The 19,641-nt window shown below is 28.8% G+C and overlaps 3 protein-coding genes across 3 annotated transcripts; 1 reads left to right on the top strand and 2 right to left on the bottom strand.

Moving 5' to 3' along the window:
* Nucleotides 1-828: 828 nt before the first annotated feature.
* LOC137813677 (DUF3339-domain containing protein) lies at nucleotides 829-1,319 on the bottom strand. Its single transcript, XM_068616057.2, has one exon. The coding sequence runs from the start codon at nucleotides 1,171-1,173 to the stop codon at nucleotides 967-969; it is 207 nt and encodes a 68-aa protein (XP_068472158.1). The 5' UTR covers nucleotides 1,174-1,319; the 3' UTR covers nucleotides 829-966.
* A 4,692-nt stretch (nucleotides 1,320-6,011) lies between these two features.
* LOC150029551 (uncharacterized) lies at nucleotides 6,012-6,639 on the top strand. The gene has a single exon (XM_090300896.1). It carries the CDS (start codon nucleotides 6,262-6,264, stop codon nucleotides 6,469-6,471), a length of 210 nt encoding a protein of 69 aa, XP_090157022.1. The 5' UTR covers nucleotides 6,012-6,261; the 3' UTR covers nucleotides 6,472-6,639.
* A 9,829-nt stretch (nucleotides 6,640-16,468) lies between these two features.
* LOC137813676 (DUF3339-domain containing protein) lies at nucleotides 16,469-17,107 on the bottom strand. Its single transcript, XM_068616056.2, has one exon. The coding sequence runs from the start codon at nucleotides 16,875-16,877 to the stop codon at nucleotides 16,665-16,667; it is 213 nt and encodes a 70-aa protein (XP_068472157.1). The 5' UTR covers nucleotides 16,878-17,107; the 3' UTR covers nucleotides 16,469-16,664.
* Between the last annotated feature and the right edge of the window lie 2,534 nt (nucleotides 17,108-19,641).

Here is a 19,641-nt window from a genome sequence, read left to right as displayed (position 1 = left end):
CGACTCAGTTTGACCTCGAATCAATTGATTCGACTCAATGTTGGCCTGATTGACTCCGTTCAACCTAGGTTCCAGCAAACGCGACTTAACTTAAGTTCGGGATAACTCAACCCAACCTGGGTCTAGACCTACTCGACTCAACTTAAGCCTAAATTGACTCGACCTGAATTTGGATCAACTTGGCTTGACTCTAACCTAGGTTGATTCGGCCCAACTTTGCATGAGCCTAACTAAGTGCTTAAGTTTCTCTTTATCTAACATTTCATAACTTAAACCCTAAACCGTAAACCCTAAACCCTAAACCCTAAACCGAAAACAAGAAAATTTTTGTAAATATAAAATAAAAATATCTTAAAGAACATTGATAAAAAAAGAACATCAATCAAAATCTACTGCAAAAGCATATCAATATTAATATTTTTAAATTTTTAATAATTATTTGATATTTAAATATATTTTTCAATTTGTTGGTGAAATACTTCATGCAAATTAAAAAAATCATTAAATTTAAATTATCTTATCCAAACAAAATATTGAAAAATAAAACAATTTAAAATTATATTAATTTAAATTTTGTCTACTTGAATTTCTTAAAAATTGTGAAATTCACTATCAAACACAAGGTAAGGAAACATAATATAGGAAAATCCCGTGAAAGTAACATTACAATGAGTTCTCACTTGGAGATGCATCTATTCCATTTTCAGCACAGTTGGTATAATAACATCATGAAATGCTCTACGAACATAAATAACTATGGATAATTTACACAACACTTTCCAATAATACACAAGTAGCAGATTACTCATGAAAGTCTTAGTAACCAACTAAGAAGACAAATCCAGTGTAAATAATTCAAAAGGGGCACATACATATGATGATCATCGTTTATATAAGAAGAGAGCACAAGACAGTTCAAAAGACAAAGCAGTAGATAAGTTTAGTTCCAATATCCTTTGCTGCGGATTAAATATACAGATGGAGACTAAGAACAACGAAGAACAACATGAGCAGCAAACCATAAATTACAGTGTGCACAAAGATGGATGCAACAGTGGTCTTCATGTTCATAAACTCAAAGGGTGCATTCTTCCCCGGCAACTGAAAGATCATTCCTGGGGACAATAGCCAAAATAATGCTGCAGCTATGAGGGGAGGAGCCCAATTGTTCATTGCAGACTTCAATCAATCGCTGCCAAAGCTTGAAAGAAATAAGAGGAAGTAGAAGAATAGATGCTAGAGAAAATATCAAAAGCACTAAACTAATGTTGCGTTCTATCCCTCAAAGGGAATTGGAATCCTATAAAGTTTGGCATAAAAATAATCAATCATTCATTCACTTTAACATATTCTGCCTCCTTTTTATCCGGGCCTCTTTGTGGCTTTTTCTGGATAAGAAAGGCATCGTTTTCTTTGGTGGTCAACAATCCCACGAGGCTTTTTCTAGAGAATAGTTGCTATAAATAATAAAAATGGAATTTCATTTGTATTGAATTGCAATAAACAGGGTTAGTAAAGTGAGGATGAAGATGAAGCATATCATTGTCCATTTAGTGCCCAATGACAAGCATGATTTCTTTATTGTCCCCTCTTTATGCCACTATTCATGGGGGTTGGACAAAACAAAATTAAAAGAAACATGAAAGAAAAAGAAGCTACAAAAGCAGAATACCAATGGCCAACCACACATAAAAACACACACATGCACTAAATGGAGTTTTTTTTTTCCTGAAAGAACTTTTTAAACTTTGGCATTTCTCTTTCTTATGTTCCTTTTATTCTTTAGCTTTACTTGTGAGGTAGCAGTGGGAGAGCTAACAAAGAGAGGGTTTATTAAAAATAAAAGAAAAAGAATAAGCTGAATTTTGATGCATTAATTAGAAATTATTTTAAATAGCATTTGAGCACAGATTCTTCTTCAATTGTGGTGGATGATGAGTTAATAAAATAATAAATATGAGAGGGATGATAAATATGGGAAGGGAGAGGAGGTGAGTTATGTATCTATACCTATATATAAAGGGGATTCCTCACTTTAACTGCTCTAAATTCTTTTCCAATTTCATCCTTACTTTATATTTTATTTTATTAATTTATTTTGGTTATTTGGACATTTTATAATTTTAGAAGTTAATAAAACAGTTTTTTAATTTTCAAATAATATTTTATTTTATTTGTTGTTACTTAACTGAGAGATGGTAGTTACTTTTTTGTTTTAAACGAATCTTCTTCTCTATTAAATAAAAAATTAAAAATTAAATGAGAGTGGAGAGATTGATACGTTACTTTTTTTTTGTTTTAAACTGATTTTCTTCTCTATTAAATAAAAAATTAAAGCTATTTGTTGTGTCTTTCACTAAGTTTTCTTTTGCACATATAGTCTCACTCTCGAATACAATAACAAGAACAAGATTCAGATGGTCGAACCCACCAAAAACCTCCAGAGTCATTTGATGGAAACCAAGGATTGAAACATCACCACTTTTACCATCAAATGAAATTGTTGTACAAAAATGATATATTGTTTGGGATATTTAAAAAATTATTCAAACGGCATCAATCCAAGTTTGCATAGAGAAAGAAAACTTTAATCTGGAAGATGGTCCCCACCCACATCATCTTCCGAGTATTAGATAGATTATTCCACTACAGGGAGAGACATTCATGTAAGGTGTTTTACTTTATTATCACCTGCCATTGTGGTTTCTTTGTTTTTAAATCTCCCATATAGGCACAAAGAAAAAATAGGACGATTCATTCATTTCGTTGGCCAATCGAGGAATCTTCGGCGACTTCTTCTCTCAAATCTCTTCTAGCACCCACCAATATCACTCACCGAGAATTCATATGTTATGCTTCAATATTTTCTTTTATGTGTCATTTAAATTTTATAAATGTCAATGTAGTATTTATTTTCAATTTTCTATTTATTAAATTTTACAGCTAAATTTTATTTTGTGTTAAAACCAAAGGCAGATTCAGAAAGGGACCAATGAGTTGATTTTGTCTACCAAGTTGGGTGGCCCTATTTTTTTTACTTTTTTTAAACTATAATAATCTATAATTTTTACTTATTTTGATATTTGACATTTTTTTTTCTAATGATTGTATATTCGCTCATGTGATTTCAGATGTCATTGAAAGCAACAAAGAGAGATGACAATGTTAATTGTTTTCTAAAATATATGAACTTTGCCATTAGTACATGGTATTAGTGGTGTTTTGGAATGTGTTTGTTTTCATAATTTCTAACATCTAAAATTTGATATTTGGCTTCAGGAGGGTCAGAGGGTTACTCTAAATGTTTATGACTTGAGTCAAGTACTTGCATGACAACTTTCAATGTCGCTATTGAAGGCATATGGTGAGTGCTTCTCTTTATTGGTGATTACGAAAAAATGTGAAAGGTTGATTTCATTGTATATTCATCTCTTTAAGTTTCCACCTTTGTTGATGAGTCTTACTTTTTACAAATTAGTAATTTTGTTTGTACATGATGTAAATCACTTACATATTGATTTGTATTTGTCTTGCCGATGTGAAACATGTTCAAGATGTGCAAATGATTTGCACCAAAGTAGAAGAAAGTGTCTAATGTGCCAAGCATCAATGATGGAAGTGATACGTCCTTATTTTATATACAATAGTTTTGATATTATAGGGTCACGTACATAATCAAAATACATGTTAGTGACAATTTCTTTAATATGATGTTTTTAAGTACTTTCTTTTAATAATTTTTTGTTGAGATTCTTTTTTTCATTTTAGATTTGGATCAAAGACAAATGGGTTATCAAATGGGAATGATTTTCAGAATATAGTTACTTTTTTAATTTGCAACTTTTAAATATCTTAACCTTCTATAATAGTGGATGAGCTTGATATCTATTATACATTTGGTATATATATTATTTCTACAATTCATTATAATTCTTGAAATATTTATTTTTGCTAATATTATTATTTATTTTCTTGCATAGTTTTATCTTCCATAAAATTTTGAAACCTTTCTATTTGTAAATATTATTGAAGTGTTGTTTTATATATTTAGTGATCATATTTTAAGATTAATTTTAAATTATAACGTTTAAATAATAAAAGATTATAGTTGATATATTTATAAGCATTACCGAGAAGAATATAAATGATTTAATTCACTTTTATAATTAATATATATATATATATATAAATATTATTGATAATTATATTTATAAATATTAAAAATCTGAAAAAACATACATATTATAAATAGTTTTGTATATCTCTTTCATTATTAACTATATTAATATATTAATATAATTATTTGTACCAAAAGTAATTATCTTAAAATTTATATGTTTATAATTAATTATTTTAAAAATACAATTTGTTTTTAAAATAAATCTTTTCTTTATTTCCCTCCAATAGGTTTATCCTAAGAAATGAACATATAATGTATAAAAAAATAGTCTAGAATAGTAAATAATTATGTTATTTGTTATTTCTTTAATCTCTAATTTCAATAATTAATAATAATAATTATTATTAACAAAAACGCATTTGTTGACATTGTGTAATTTTACCATAAATTTATATGTATATGCATATTTTAATATTTGACATGTTTGTGTATTCTAATTTTTAAAATACAATGTAGGTATATATGTATTTTTTATGATAAAAAGTATTTAAAAATGTGGATACAGTCGTTGTAAATATTAAAAAATGAAAATACATATAAATTGTCAAATACTAAAAGATTATACTTTTAAATGATAGGGAAAATGAAAGATCTTGAATACTATTTTTTATTTGATATCTTGGAATTTATTATTGGAAAACCATGATACGGTAAACATAAAGTTTTGTTTTCTTCTATGTTATAATTTTGTATAACATTTATAAATTTATTATATATAACTATTATGTTAGGTATGTTTTCTTCACAACATATCAGTAGTAGGTGTACGTAGATAATTTATGTGTCTTTTCATATGTGTTTTATTTATTAAAATGAACTATAAATTTATAATCTTAATATAAACATAAAGAAATAAAAATAATTTATTTAATATAAAAATAATTTTTTATCAAATATTTAAAATTATAAATATTTAAATTTTTTTTATCAAATTTTATATCATTTTGAATTTTTCTAAAATTAGCTCTAATACATTATCGAAAATAATATTTCAATAAAAATAATATTTTAATTAAAAATAATTATAATTTATAAATATCAAAATAATCTTTTAACAATTTTTACATATTAGGGTAAATTTGTAAATTTACATTTCTATCAATTAAAAAAGTATAATTACAATCAAACCTATCATATCATTCACAAACTTTCTTAAATTTTTCCTATACTTTCTACTCTATTTACTTTAATCCAAACAATATCATTTTTTTCACATTTTCTCTTCAAATCATCTCAAATCTTCTCCTTCAAATATACTAATATACTTCCTAATTCAAACAAAGAAGTAGAGTTGCTTGTTTCTAATTACAGAATAAAAATGTTAATTTAATTTAAAATATTAAATAAAAAAATCTAAAGTAACTATTGATTATAAAGTAATTTTCATTATAAAAATAAATCCAATAAAATATATTATTAGCATGACATAAAATTATAAATTTATACTTCAAAAAATCCCGAATCATAAAAGTAAAATAATAAGAATGTTTTCTATTAATCATCATATCACGTATTAATTAAAATGTTTATTTTGGTATAAAAATTGTAAAAAATATTAAAAGTGATTGATATAATAAAACTAAAAAAAGATTAGAAGTTTATAAAATAATCCATGACCTCCTATTAATATAAAAAATTTAAACATAAATAATAAAACAAAAATATAATTATTGAATGATTAGAAGTCATAACCACATATATTAGAAAGGATGAGTGGGGCAAGAGCGGTTTCATCACATCTACTGCTGGGTCCACCAAACCAAACCCGATAAAATCCGGATCCGGATATCTAAACGTATTCAAAAAGTTAACGTTAAACCAAAACCAATTTCCTAGTATCGGGTACAGACAAGCATAGCCACCTATGAATGAGGCAAAAACAAAAACTCACCCCGCAATCCTTTACTTGTGCTTCCCAGTTCCCAAGCGTCGCTTTCGGTGATTTCCTCATTACTCTTCATTATTTTCCAAGCACCACCCTAAAGCCACCGCCTTTTCTCTTTTCTCCTTTCTCCACCGACAGCCACATTTTTCTTTTCTGGGTCGGAAAGATTCGCGTTCTTTTCTGATTTTCTGGGAAAATGTCTGATTGGGCACCGGTGTTAATCGGGGTGGTGCTGTTCGTGCTGCTTCAACCGGGGTTGCTTTTTTCCTTTCCGGGAAACGGGAAGCAACTTGAGTTCGGGAGCATGAAGACCAACGGCAAAGCTATTTTCATCCACACACTCATCTTCTTCGCACTCTACTCGATCCTAATCTTGGCTGTTAAAGTTCACATATACACCGGCTGAGCCGGTTGCCGTGATCTGGGTTCCCTTCCTCCTTCAAGGTATAATATTTGTTTACTGAGAAAAGAAATACCATTGTTGTAACTGGCTGTTCTGCCTTTTGCTTTATTGTTGTTGTTACCTATGTATGCAAATAAAAAAGCAAAGATTTTTCCTTTTCGCTATGGAAAATGCATAGATCTGACAGTTTTTTGGTGGTTCGCTTTGATGGGCTTAGTATAAGTGATGTTTTCGTTTGAACTAATTAACTTCCTTTTCAAGTGCTTTCTGGATCCAAAAGCTGGATTTTGTTCTGGATGAGAAGGGTATTTTAGGTGAGTTGTGCCCATAACTGTAGTTAAAGCAATATGATGTTTTTACCTGATGCAACATTATTTTAAATTGCCTAAACAAAGTTAATTTTTTATTGAGTATCAATTCATTGACGGGAAATTAAGTATATAAGTATACATGTATATATGAACTATGTATATAAACCTTTATTTAAAAAGGTTTTAGCTAATATTTCATAAATATCTCAGAGTGAATCAAATCAGGTATAATATTGGTTTTGAAGAATGTATAATCACATTAAAGTCGTATTAAGCTGTGGCTTTGGTGTGAACAAGGGAAAGTTGAAATAACCAAATTCTCTTGTGGCCATTTTGTATAACAGGGTAAACACACATTGTGATTTGTGGATTTTAATCACAGCTGTTGTGTAGGAGCTTCGGGGTTGTTGATGAAAGATCATATATCCAAGCTATCATGAATTATTTTTAAATTTGCACTTGTGGGGTCTTTGACGTGTTAATAAGGGTGTTTAAAACTAATTGATATAAAAAATAAAAATAAAATCAATAGCCGATTAAATAAATTAGATGAATTTAATTTTTTTAAATGGAACGAAATGGTTTGATGTCTGATTTAAGACTTTGAAATTGGTCCAAATAGAATCATAATTAATTATTTAAATTTTTTTTTTTTACATGAGAATTATGTGACAGAAAAATTTGATATGTGTAATTTGGTTATTGATCTAGTTCAAAGTAAATGATTTATTTGAATGAGTTCAAGTGTCTTTTCTAACTCAATCAACTTTTTGGTTACTCTCAATTTCGGTAACAAAACATTATTTTCGCTAACTGTACTAAATTTGTTAGTCCTTATTGACATACTTTGTTGCTTAAAAGGTGTGTTGGTCTTACTTAATACTTACGTCTTTTTTAACACCCAACTTACACTATTATGAGGTATTCTTTTAATATACACTCAATCGATCAAAGGCTGATTTGTAACAATTCATAATCCTCAACTTGAGCCGAATAGAATGAAAAGGCCTGAAGAACATATTAAAAGAAGAGCGTTCTATAAACTAACTCAACTTACATTATTATGAGAAATCCCTTGAAAATGCACTCAATCGTTCAGGGACTGGAGAAGTGTTCTAGAAACAAATTGTAAAAGTTTCCAAATATCACTTTCACGAGAGTTGTCAAACTGTATGGCGTAAGATTCATATAATGTCGATTCAAGCGGTTTATTTTTGTTCCCATCTCTTCTCTTTCTTCTTTTGGAGCAATCTTCCTTTGAGTTTCATTTCTTGCTTCACTTGGTGTTCGTACTCTTCTGGATTTTCGTTTTCTTTATGAAATTACCCTTTTCGTTTTTTCTACTCCTTTTTGGGTTTTCGTTTTGCGCTTCTAAAGTTTGTCTTTCATTTTTGTTGGTTTTTATGGGTTTTTGTTTTGCTTGAGATTATCTTTCGTTTTTGTTGGTCTTTTATGGGTTTTACTTGAGATTTTGAGTATAGAGTTCTTATTTTCTATCCATGGCCGTTTATGATGTGTCCTACTCTTAGGTCAAATGGAACTTCGTAAGGAGATGTCGGAGTATACTTCTTTTAATAATGTTAGGCTTTTCGCAATTTTCAAGCGATTAGCAAGACCGTGGAAAAAGGCATGATGGTTCAAAATTGTGAACTAGATGAGCTTGTTTGCAAGAATGAGTCTAAATGATGTTGAGGACAATTTTTTTTATATCGTTTTTATTAAGCTCGACCTCCATATTCTTCTGAACTCCTTTTATAAGGAAGTACTTATAATAATGAATGTTGTTAACAACTAGGTTTTTTTTATGCGATTTACATGCATTATGCATAAACTTTAGGATAGTTTTGACCTCAAACATATTTTTGTTGAGTTTAAATTTTTGTCTTGTCAGTTGTGAGCTTTGTTAAATAGTGTTAGCAGATTTAGTCTCTGGACATTTAAGGGTCGCCTTTTGAAAATCCGAGCCTTTACTCCCAAGCCATTCCTATCTGGAAGGAGATGCGAAGATGTTGGAGAAACAAGATTTGCCCCCACACTACAAAGACATGCAAGGATTCTTCCACAATGTGATGGTTATAACTCAATCGACTAATTACTGATCTAATACTCTTCTATTAATTTAATAGAAAAAGGTGAAGCAACTTGCAACCTCTTAGCAAGAGATGGTTCGACTTAGAGCGAGGCATTCGAGATAGATCATCTTCACTTCCAAGTAGAAGAATGGGCGAAAGAGAAGGCTATGAGTCTCTTAGTTTCAAAGAAAAAAATACGAGATCCTCGCCTTTAAGAGAAAGAAATTATATATAAATTCAATTACATTAATGTCAATTAAAATAATAAATTTATTTATTATTTGAAAAGATCTATTATTAAAACCTTAAAGCATGAATATAATTATGCTCATTAGAGTTTTTTTTTATTCTTTCATTGAAATTGGATAATTAGAAGGTGAAACGATGTTTTATTTGTAGATGACTTCAATAGTTGGATGAGACATGATGTGTTTTAAAGACAAAATATTATTTTATATTTCTTTCGATTTGGTTTATTAGGTTTAAGGCAACAACTTAAGAATAATGGTGAGTGAACATGTAATAAAATTATTAAATAATATCTTCAAGTAATTATTGTTTAATATAATGATTAGTTTTTTTTAAATCTATGATGAATTATGTTATACGTATTCTCATGCAGCTTTTTAACCTTGTGCATGTTACTAATATCATAATTGAAGTTTTTTCACAGTGAATCTTTTTTAATTAAAGTCTTAAATAACATATATATTAAAGTTGAAAATAAAGAACAAATATTATATTTACGACTTGATAGTTTTTGTTTTTATCTTTTAGTAAGATGAAGTTTGAAGATGATTTGGAGAAATTTGGAGAAAAGAATGCACAAAATATAGAAATAAATTAAATACTTTTGTTAGTTATAAGTTGTAATTTCTTTTAATTTTGAAAGTTTACTAGATGACATTAAACTATAGGTTTTAATCTTTGGTTGTATAATGTTTTCAAATCTAAATTATGGTAGTCATATATTTAATTACATTTTTAAATGTTACAAGTTTTGTTTATGTTATTTTCAATTACAACAATTTATAAATATTGATTTAATTTAATTTCATATATTTATTTATTCAATTATTTCATAAAAATTGAATAAACAATCTTTTAATAGTTTATATTATTTATTATATTTTTATATTATAATAATAATGTATTAGTACAAATTATTAAGTACAAGTTGAGAATAATGTGGGTGGACATATAATAAAAATTATTAAGTAATATTTTTGAGTAATTATTGTTTAATATAGTGATTAGTTTATTTTTTTAAAATTTATGATGAATTACTTTATACATATTCCAATGTACCTTTTTAACCTTGTGCATGTTACCAACATCATAATTGAAATCTTTTCATGAGTTTAATTGAATGAAAGAAATTTATTTATTTTTAATTAAAGTCTTAAATAACATATATATTAAAGTTGAAAGTAAAGAATAAATATTATATTTACGACTTGATATTTGTTTTACCCTTATGCAAGATGAAGTTTGAAGATCATTTGAAGAAAAGAATGCAAAGAATGTAGACATAAATTAAATACTTTTGTTAGTTATAAGTTGTAATTTCTTTTAATTTTGAAAGTACACTACAAGAAAAAATGGTTTTAATGGAGGTTTATTTTTACATTATTTAGGGTTAAAACTTCTATTAATTCATTTATTCAGGGTTACAGTTTTCCTCGCTAAACCATCCTTGGGAAACGTGTTCCCCGGGGTTTTTTTAAACCTCAGAAAAAGTCTTTCAGAACTCCTGTTAAATACTATGAGTTTAGGAACCTCTGTAAAATAACGTGAGTTTCAAAACTTCTGTAAAATACCTTGGGTTTAAAAATCTCCATTAAATACCATGGGTTTAAAAACCTCCGTAAAATACCATGGATTTAAAAAAACTTCGTAAAATACCATGGGTTTAAAAACCTCCGTTAAATACCATGAGTTTCAAAATTTTCGCAAAATGACTTGCCTTTTGAAAAAACCTTCAACCCCATTTTCGACCATCTCTAACTATCTTTCTGACTTCTCTCTTCCACCATAGACACACTACTCTCCAGCCTAGACTCAATGGTTGTCGACGATAGTCAGAGCAAAGAATCACAATTCAGCCACACTTATATCTATTATATCTAAGGAGAAGAAACACTAAATAAGGCATTATCTTCTTCTTACTCCAATATTGCTTCTTCCATCACCTTACTGACCCAACTAGGGTCACAAGCCATCGTTACCTAGCTCGGCAACAAATTATGTTTATCATTTCTTTATATATCCTAAATAATTGCATTATCTGTCAGATGTAGATTTCAAAGCCATGTGTATTCCTAGCTACGTGGGTTTCAAAGATTGCAAGAACATATTGTGAGGATAAATTAATTTTATTACTTCTGACTTTCACACTGAATTAATTATTGGATGCATTTTAAAATAAAATCCTTAATTTAAAACATTTCAAAATTATGAGAATTAAATATTAACAATTATAACTAAAATAGCACATAAAAAATATACGTACATCAAAAGTTAAAACAAAATAAATCAAGTTTTCTGAAGTATGAGCTCGTAACAAAAAAATAAAATAGGAATTATATAAACCAACTACCATCAATCATAAAAAATATGCACCGTTGAAATACTTATTATCTAATATTAGTAGTTGAAATACTTATTATTCAAGATTATTTTGCTAAATTTTTTAAATAATTTTTTGAAACTTTAGAATACTTATTTGTAATGTATTACGCTTTCAAAATTTTAGTTATAAAATATAATAAAACTATATAATTTTTAATTATTTATTTATAAATAGATTTAATTATATTTATTTATTGAATTTTGAAAAATCTTGAGTGTTTTATTGAGGTTCTACAATAAATCTTTGGAATTTAATGAAGGTTAAAAAAACCTCTGTTATCTTGTTGAGGTTTTAGAATAAACCTTTGAAACTTAACAAAGGTTAAAAAGACTTCTGTTAATTTGCTGAGGTTTTAGAATAAACTTTTGAAATTTAACGAAGGGTAAAAAAACCTTCATTATTTTGATGAGGTGTTAGAATAAACCTTTGGAATTTAACGAAGGTTTAAAAAACCTTCGTTATTTTGCTGAGGTTTTAAAATAAACATTTGCAATTCAACGAAGGTTAAAAGACCCTCCATTATTTTGCTGAGGTTTTAGAATAACCTTTGAAACTTAATGAAGGTTAAAAAAAACCTCCGTTAATTAAATCAATTCATAGGGTTATATTAGTCTTCGCTAAATAACCTTCATTAAAATCCCTTTTTCTTGTAGTGTTAGGTAACATTAAACTATAGGTTTTAATCTTGGGTTTATAATTATGTTTTTAAATATAAATTATGGTAGTCACACATTTAATTACATTTTTAAATTTTACAAGTTTTATTTATGTTATTTTTAATTACAACAAGTTATAAATATTGATTTAATTTCATTTTATATATTCATTCATTCAATTATTTCATAAAAATTGAATAAACAGTCTTTTAATAGTTTATATGATTTATTATATTTGTATATTACAATAATAATGTATTAAATAAATTAGTGGCTTAATGCATTAATCATTTTTTAGAAATATTATAAATGTGGTTTAAAGGAATAACTCACATTTCATAATTATTATAAGGGTTATCTAAAATGTAACTTCAAAAGAATAAATCACATTATATTACAGGTTATTTTGTGTTATAAGATAAATCAATATAAAAATATAGAATAATTCTTTTATCCTTATTCTATTTCATTGCATGTTATTTTGCATGTGCTATTTGAAGAAGGAGAGTATTTTCAAAAGGATATTTTGAAAACTCACTGATAAATCATCCGTAATACAAACTATATATCGTTTGACCATTAAGTATCAAATGATACTCTACAAAAAGATTTAAAAGAATTTTTAAAAACACAATTTAATCTCCCCTTCTTATCTTTTTCCTATTTTTTATAAATTTTCATCTTGTTATTTTTATAGATGTAGGTGTTTTAATTCATACTTGAATTCTTAATACTTAATTAAGTGTTTGATTAAGCTAATGTATCATATCAATATTTTTATTCTTGATATGATAAAACAAAAAGTCCATAATGGAGTTATCTCTATTTCAATAATTACTTAATTCATACACTACTATAAAAATATCTTTTAGATAGTGATTTTTAAAGGTCTAAGGTGACGGTTTTAGAGTCATAGTCTATAAACACATCGTCTATAGTTTTAAATTATACACTACGGTCACACAATCGTAGTCTATTAGATCACTACAGGCGACAATTATGTACCAAACCATCGCCTATAGCATACATAACCCTAAAATGTTTTCTTCAATCTTGTTCTTATTTTTTTGTTGTTGATAACCCAATAATTGGTACCGTTTGTGGGGATAAGAAAAGAAAGTCAAAAGAATAAAGAAATGGTCACCAAGTTTGATGTCAATAAATTTTTGAGAGAGAACAATACAACTTCGAGTTGTGGAAACTCAAGATGGTGGACAAAGGTTGTGGTAAAAGAACAAAGGTTGTGGAAGAGCTCAAAGAGCTTCAAAGGTGACACACAACAACGACAAGGAGAACATGAGCACCAATTTCAAACTTGGGAACTCACTCGTTCAACATTGAAAATGGAGAAAAATCCATAAAGAAAACACAAAAAGTATGGAAAATAACATAACAAACAATAAGAAAGACATATTATAAGGAATGAGAGTAATGGAAGCAAGGAGAAGACAACAATGGGAGCAACAAAGAACAAAGCACAAAAACAAAAAGGCATAGAGTGAAAAATAAAAAAGCATATAGACAACGATTATGACCTAATAACTGTAGTCTATATGGTAGACATAGATATAAGCGATTATTGTCCAAAAAATTGTAGTCTATAGTGGTCATTGTAGACGACGATTGCCCACCAAACTATAGTTTATTTGTTATGTTTTCAAATAGATGACGATTGTAATTAAAACCATAATCTATATGTTGATCTTATTTTCAAAATTGTCACTGTCTTATCTTAGATGACGCTTCTACTTAAATCGATGTCTATATACGTCATAAAAATTCTCTTTTTTTCACTAATGATGTATGAATAACAAAATTATTCCAACAATTACTTATGTTTAGTAGCATTTTAAAAAGATTTTAAAACATAAGTGATTGTTCGTCATGAATTAATCTTTCTTGATGAAGTTAATTTTATATAAAAACTATAATTTAATTTAGTTCATTTTTAGTTAGATATTTTAGAAAAAATATTTTTTAAAAGGTTATCGACACGATATACTCAGGGATGAATTTATAATTAATTAGTATGCTTAATATTGTTTATTGTTTTCTCCATAAATAATAATTAGTATTATATTGAGCACAATTTTTAGTAAAAATGGCTCAAATATCGACTATCTTACTAACTATGTAATTGTTGAATCTCTTTTCTCTGTCCATATAAGAAAATATTAGTTTATTATAGTTGTGTGTATATTTGGATTAATTTTGTGTTCTTATTAGTGCAGATTTAGCTCTGAATTGTTTAAGTATCTATTCCGACAAGCTCTGGTCCTATCCTGACATGGTCCAACTATTGTTTTAATATGGAATTGTGTTCCAATACTATACATTGTTATTTTGTTCAAATTTATAGTATTAGTTTAATGTGTTTGTGATAGATGATTAAAATATGAGAGATCGGATCTATAATTAAACCTTTCTATTATGGGTTATTGATACTTGATTTATGTTATTTACGGTTGACATGTTCGCCTGTTAATTCAAATGACAATCTCTGATAGGTGAGAGATTCTTTAATAAAAGAATTTCGATTTCATGCGAAAATAGATAAATTAAAAACTGTAATTCGAGTTAACTGGCGAACGAGTCTTCCTGTTAAGGATTTGTTTTTTTTTTTATTATAGTTGTTTTCACTACTAAGATGTTTTCTTGAATCATGGCGTGGCAATAATTTTAATAGCTAAAAGTAAAATTTATAACAATAGTTAGTTGCCACAAACTGCTTTTTAAAATGTGAAAATTTAGCATTTTTTTAGTGAGCTTAAGAAATCAACCACGCATTTCAAAGATTTATAATAAAATCTGCATTAAATGAGTAATTTTGTTCAGATATGATTTATTCATATTCAAAATAATTACCATTCCAATCCTTAAAAACTTGTTAAAACACACAAATTGCAATCGTTTGTCTCAACAAATGGTATCCATCTTTATCGTTTAATTGAAAAAAATATACATATTCCACCCGGAAACTGCAAAAGTTTGTCAGAGATTTGAAAGACTGTTTAATAAAAAAAATTCCATCTCAGCTAAAATTATTGGAAAAATTAAAATACTTATGTTTTAGATCTTGGTAGAATTTGGAAATATATTTGGAATTATCGAGAAATTTTTAGATTATATAATTTAAAAATATATTTAGATTATAAAATTTGAAATATATTTATAAATTTATTGATTATCTATTTTAAGAATATATTTTAGATTAAAGAATTTAAAGAATATTTTAGATTTTCAATAGTTAAAAAATGTATTATGAATTATGTAATACATTTTCATATTATAAGATTGTGTAATTTATAATAATTTTTGAATTATACAGAAATACATATTTAAATTAAACAATTAGAAATATTTTAAAATTTAAAATTTTATAATTTGAAATATACTTTTGAATTATTCAATCTAAAATATTTCCAGTTTATAAATAATTTGAACTTTTCCTATAACTGCGGGGGTGTAGGAAGAAGTTGCGGAGGTGTTGAAAAAATATCCAAAAGATAAATGTTAACTTTCAAACAAAAAATTATGATCAAAGGCTGGTCCAACTTTCTTAGAAAGATCAAGAAAAACTTTGTTAAGTATTTATTACATTCAAGGACAATTGATTCTGCATTCGACAAATTTAGACTTGCATTCGACGCCAAATGTCCAAAATATTTTTATAGTTTTTCAAAATCTCTTTTTCAAAATATGTTTTTAGATTTAGATTTTTGATTTTTTTAAATGTATTTTTTTGTATTTTATAATTATTTTTCTAAAATAAGATTTTAATTTTCTAGTTCTATTCCAAAATTTCATTTACAGGACACAAAATCTATTCTAAATTTCTTTTTATAAAATGTATTTTTTAATTTGGAATTTTCAATTCCAAAATGAGAAACAGTTTTAGAATTCCAAAAGTTGATTGGTTTAAGTGCAGAAAGCAATTGACACATTCAAGTCGAACAATAAGTTCAGCAAATACTATTAACCAAGTTAAACTTAGAATCCGTTTGCTTTAAGATGTTATCCGCGGGAAGCAAGAACAATTTTTGGTCTCAACTATAAATTTGGATAATAAATTATCAATAAAATATAAATATTCATTTTTTGAATGCGTAAATTGAAAATTAATATTATTAATTTTTAAACATATGTGCAAGTAAAGTTATTTTTCATTTTTTAGAGTTGCTAAACATATTGGATTCGGAGATTCTATGAAATTGCATCCACAATTTTCTTAAGCAAAATACCCATTAGGAATTAAGAGCATGAGATGTACTAAATACAAGTGAATGCGACCAAAATCACACAGAACAAACATTACGAAGACTACTGAAATTAAGCAGTAACAAAAGACATAATTCCTATAGTTTTATATCTCCTTTTCCAATTCGGAACAAGTTTTTGGTACACAGTACCGAAGATGAAAAACTTTGAAGGGAAATTAGTACATGAAGGAGCAAAAGAAAAAAAGGGTAATCGTAAACATACTGACGGAGATTTGTGGTGTCTATATAAGGTGAAATTGGAATGATCAGTTGATGTGTACGTGAATGCCTATTGCTACAATCAAGATGGTAAGTATGCAGAAAAATATGATGGCATGAACCAAAATTGCAATCCCACTAGTGCTCATGTTGCCAAACTCAACAACCCTAAACCTTGCTGGAAATTGGAACAACAAACCAGGAGACAAGAGTATGAACAAAGCCACTGCCACAATAACTGGTCCCCAATCAGCACCCATTTCCCTTTACTCTTCACTCTTCACTTCTCAGTTTCTGGTTATGCTTCAGTGTTCTTGCTTGAGTGAGAAAATAAGCCAAATATGGATCATGTGGTCAAGTGGGGGGCTTTCTCAATAAGTAGAACACTTCCTTGGTGGTTAAGGAGAAGGGGATGCCAAACTTGGAGAGAAAAAAAGACAAGGGCTAAGGAGAGAAGAAAGGTATGTTAATTGTTGTGGCCAGTGGGGTTTGCTTTATGTGCCAGCCAATACCTTTATTTTTCCTCATAAGCTTGTGATAATGTTTCATCTCAGAGTGTCTTTTTCTCTTATTGCTTTACTATTTCACTAAAGTGGGTGTGATTTATTTATTAAACTATGTTGATTTTTTAAAAAAAGGAAAGAAACGCGTGTGAAAAGATTGAGTTGTTGCATGAGACGACACTCTGGGAGCTTCCTTAGTTTATGTGTGCAAAGCCAAAGCTTACACATGAATCTTAAAAAAAAGGAATGCATGCTCATAAAAGGAGAAATCAAAGGAAGTCTTGGTCAGATATGACATCACATATTATATAAAATATTTATTATTTATTTAGGGATTAAAACTAAGACCAATGTATTTTTTTTTAAATCTGACACAAAATGTAAAACTTACAAAAGATTAAGGAATTAAATATGAAATAATGCAAATATACCTACAATTTATACAATATAAACTATTTTATTTATCTCTTTTAATCATTATGTGGGACCATGAGAAATAGTTTGTTCCCAATAAGATAGGCCTAGCTAGTCTCCATCTCTCCCTCTATTTTTCCCATTTACAGACTCATGGAATAAATCTGAACAGAAATCATTGGAAGATTCAAGGAGGAATTTGGAAGATTCGTGGGTGGAATACTTAGATGATCGATATTATAGAGAGAGAGAGAGAACACAGAGAAAAAAGTGAAAGCAGATGAACTCTTTGCACGTATATATAGGCACGTTACAATTTAATCATGGCGTTTTGAAGATATGGTTAAATTAATGTTTTCCTACAAGTTACCTGTAATGTTATGCCATGTACATGTTTCCACTCTAGGAATGGGATCTTATTCTCTCCATGCGTCTCTCTATAGTTTAAAGCTAAAACATATTTTTGTTCTTTTATACTTAAAAGTTAGTTGTTAATTATTTTCCTAATACTTTCGGGGTGTATTCTGTGGTTTTGATTGCAAATTTTGAAATTTGGTATGCGCGCTAGTCGAAAATAAGAACAAAAACGAGTTAAATATTAACTTTTTTTTCATGGTTCCTCGAAAATCTTTAAATTTGTAATTCAGAAATGAAAGAATATTCTCTGTTTTATTCAATCTGTCCCTCATCTATAGCAATGATACATATATATAACCATAGCATTAGAACCGTACAGATTCTTTTTCTCACATAACATCTGTAATTAAGACTAATTATAGACCCATTAATAGTGATTATATTCCTATAATTAAGTCTAATTATAGACTCATTAATAGTGATTATATTCCTGTAATTAAGTCTAATTAAGTCTAATAATGATTTTGTCCGGTAATATCCCCTCAAGTTAGAGCATGTAAGTCTTGAATGTCAACTTGACCAAGATGGCTCCAAACTTTTTAGCACTGAGAGCTTTGGTGAAAAGGTTAGCTAGTTGTGTATGTGTGGGCACATAGGATGGAAGAAGGCGCTTGTGAATGATTTCATCTCGAACAAAGTGGCAGTCAACTTCAATGTGTTTGGTGCGTTCGTGGAAGACCAGGTTTTTAGCAATGTGAAGTGCTGCTTGACTATCACAATAAAGACGAATTGGGTCAGGATGAGGAACATGTAGAGAAGCGAGAATGTCTTTAATCCACTTTAATTCTCGGGTGGTCTTAGCCATTGATCGATATTCAGCCTCAGCAGAGGAGGCAGAAACCGTTTGTTGTTTCTAGGTTTTCCAAGAGATTGGGGAAGTGCCGAGTTGAATAAACCATCCGGTGAGAGATTTCCGTGTCAGTGGACAACTTGCCCAATCAGAATCACACCACCCAAAGAGTTGTAAGTTGTTCTCTCGAGGTAGGAGTATTCCTTGTCCAGGATGCCCCTTTAAATATCGAACAACACGAATAGCAGCTTGCCAATGCTCGGAGCGTGGATTTTGCATAAATTGAGATAAAGCTTGGACACTGTAGGCAAGGTCAGGTCGAGTGAAACACAGATAAATTAACCTCCCAACAAGTCTACGATAAGTAGCCGGGTCAGAAAGAAAAGAACCAGTAGCGGAGCTCAATTTGTGATTTTCTTCACATGGTGTAGTGGCGGGCTTCGCACCCAACAATCCGACTTCAGTAATGATATTTAAGGCATATTTCCTCTGACAAAGGAAGATTCCGTTGGGGGAGCGAGCAACTTCAACCCCCAGGAAGTACTTGAGGCGGCCTAAATCTTTCATATGAAAGCATTGATTTAAGTAGCCTTTAAAACATTGGATGGCAGTACCATTATTCCCTGCAATCACAAGATCATCAACGTAGACTAGCACAACCAACTGTATGTCATTATTATTGAGAGTAAACAGGGAATGATCCTTCGGGGATTGTTGGAAGCCGTAACGAGTGAGAGAAGAAGATAGTTTAGCAAACCAACACCTGGGGGCCTGTCGGAGGCCATATAGAGACTTTTGAAGCTTGCACACTGCCCCTGGTTGAGATTCTTGGAAGCTAGGAGGGAGTTTCATATAAACCTCATCATCAAGATCACCATGGAGAAACGCATTGTGAACGTC

Source organism: Phaseolus vulgaris, chromosome 1 (assembly GCF_051622355.1).
Source record: "Phaseolus vulgaris cultivar YP4 chromosome 1, ASM5162235v1, whole genome shotgun sequence".
In the NCBI taxonomy this organism is placed as follows: domain Eukaryota; kingdom Viridiplantae; phylum Streptophyta; class Magnoliopsida; order Fabales; family Fabaceae; genus Phaseolus; species Phaseolus vulgaris.
Note: the sequence above shows the minus strand (reverse complement) of the source record. Positions and strands in the feature narration are given on the sequence as shown.

Bases quoted from the DNA above. Each gene is read 5' to 3' on its own strand.
- LOC150029551 (XM_090300896.1), top strand. From the start codon at position 6,262: ATGTCTGATTGGGCACCGGTGTTAATCGGGGTGGTGCTGTTCGTGCTG.
- LOC137813676 (XM_068616056.2), bottom strand. From the start codon at position 16,877: ATGGGTGCTGATTGGGGACCAGTTATTGTGGCAGTGGCTTTGTTCATA.
- LOC137813677 (XM_068616057.2), bottom strand. From the start codon at position 1,173: ATGAACAATTGGGCTCCTCCCCTCATAGCTGCAGCATTATTTTGGCTA.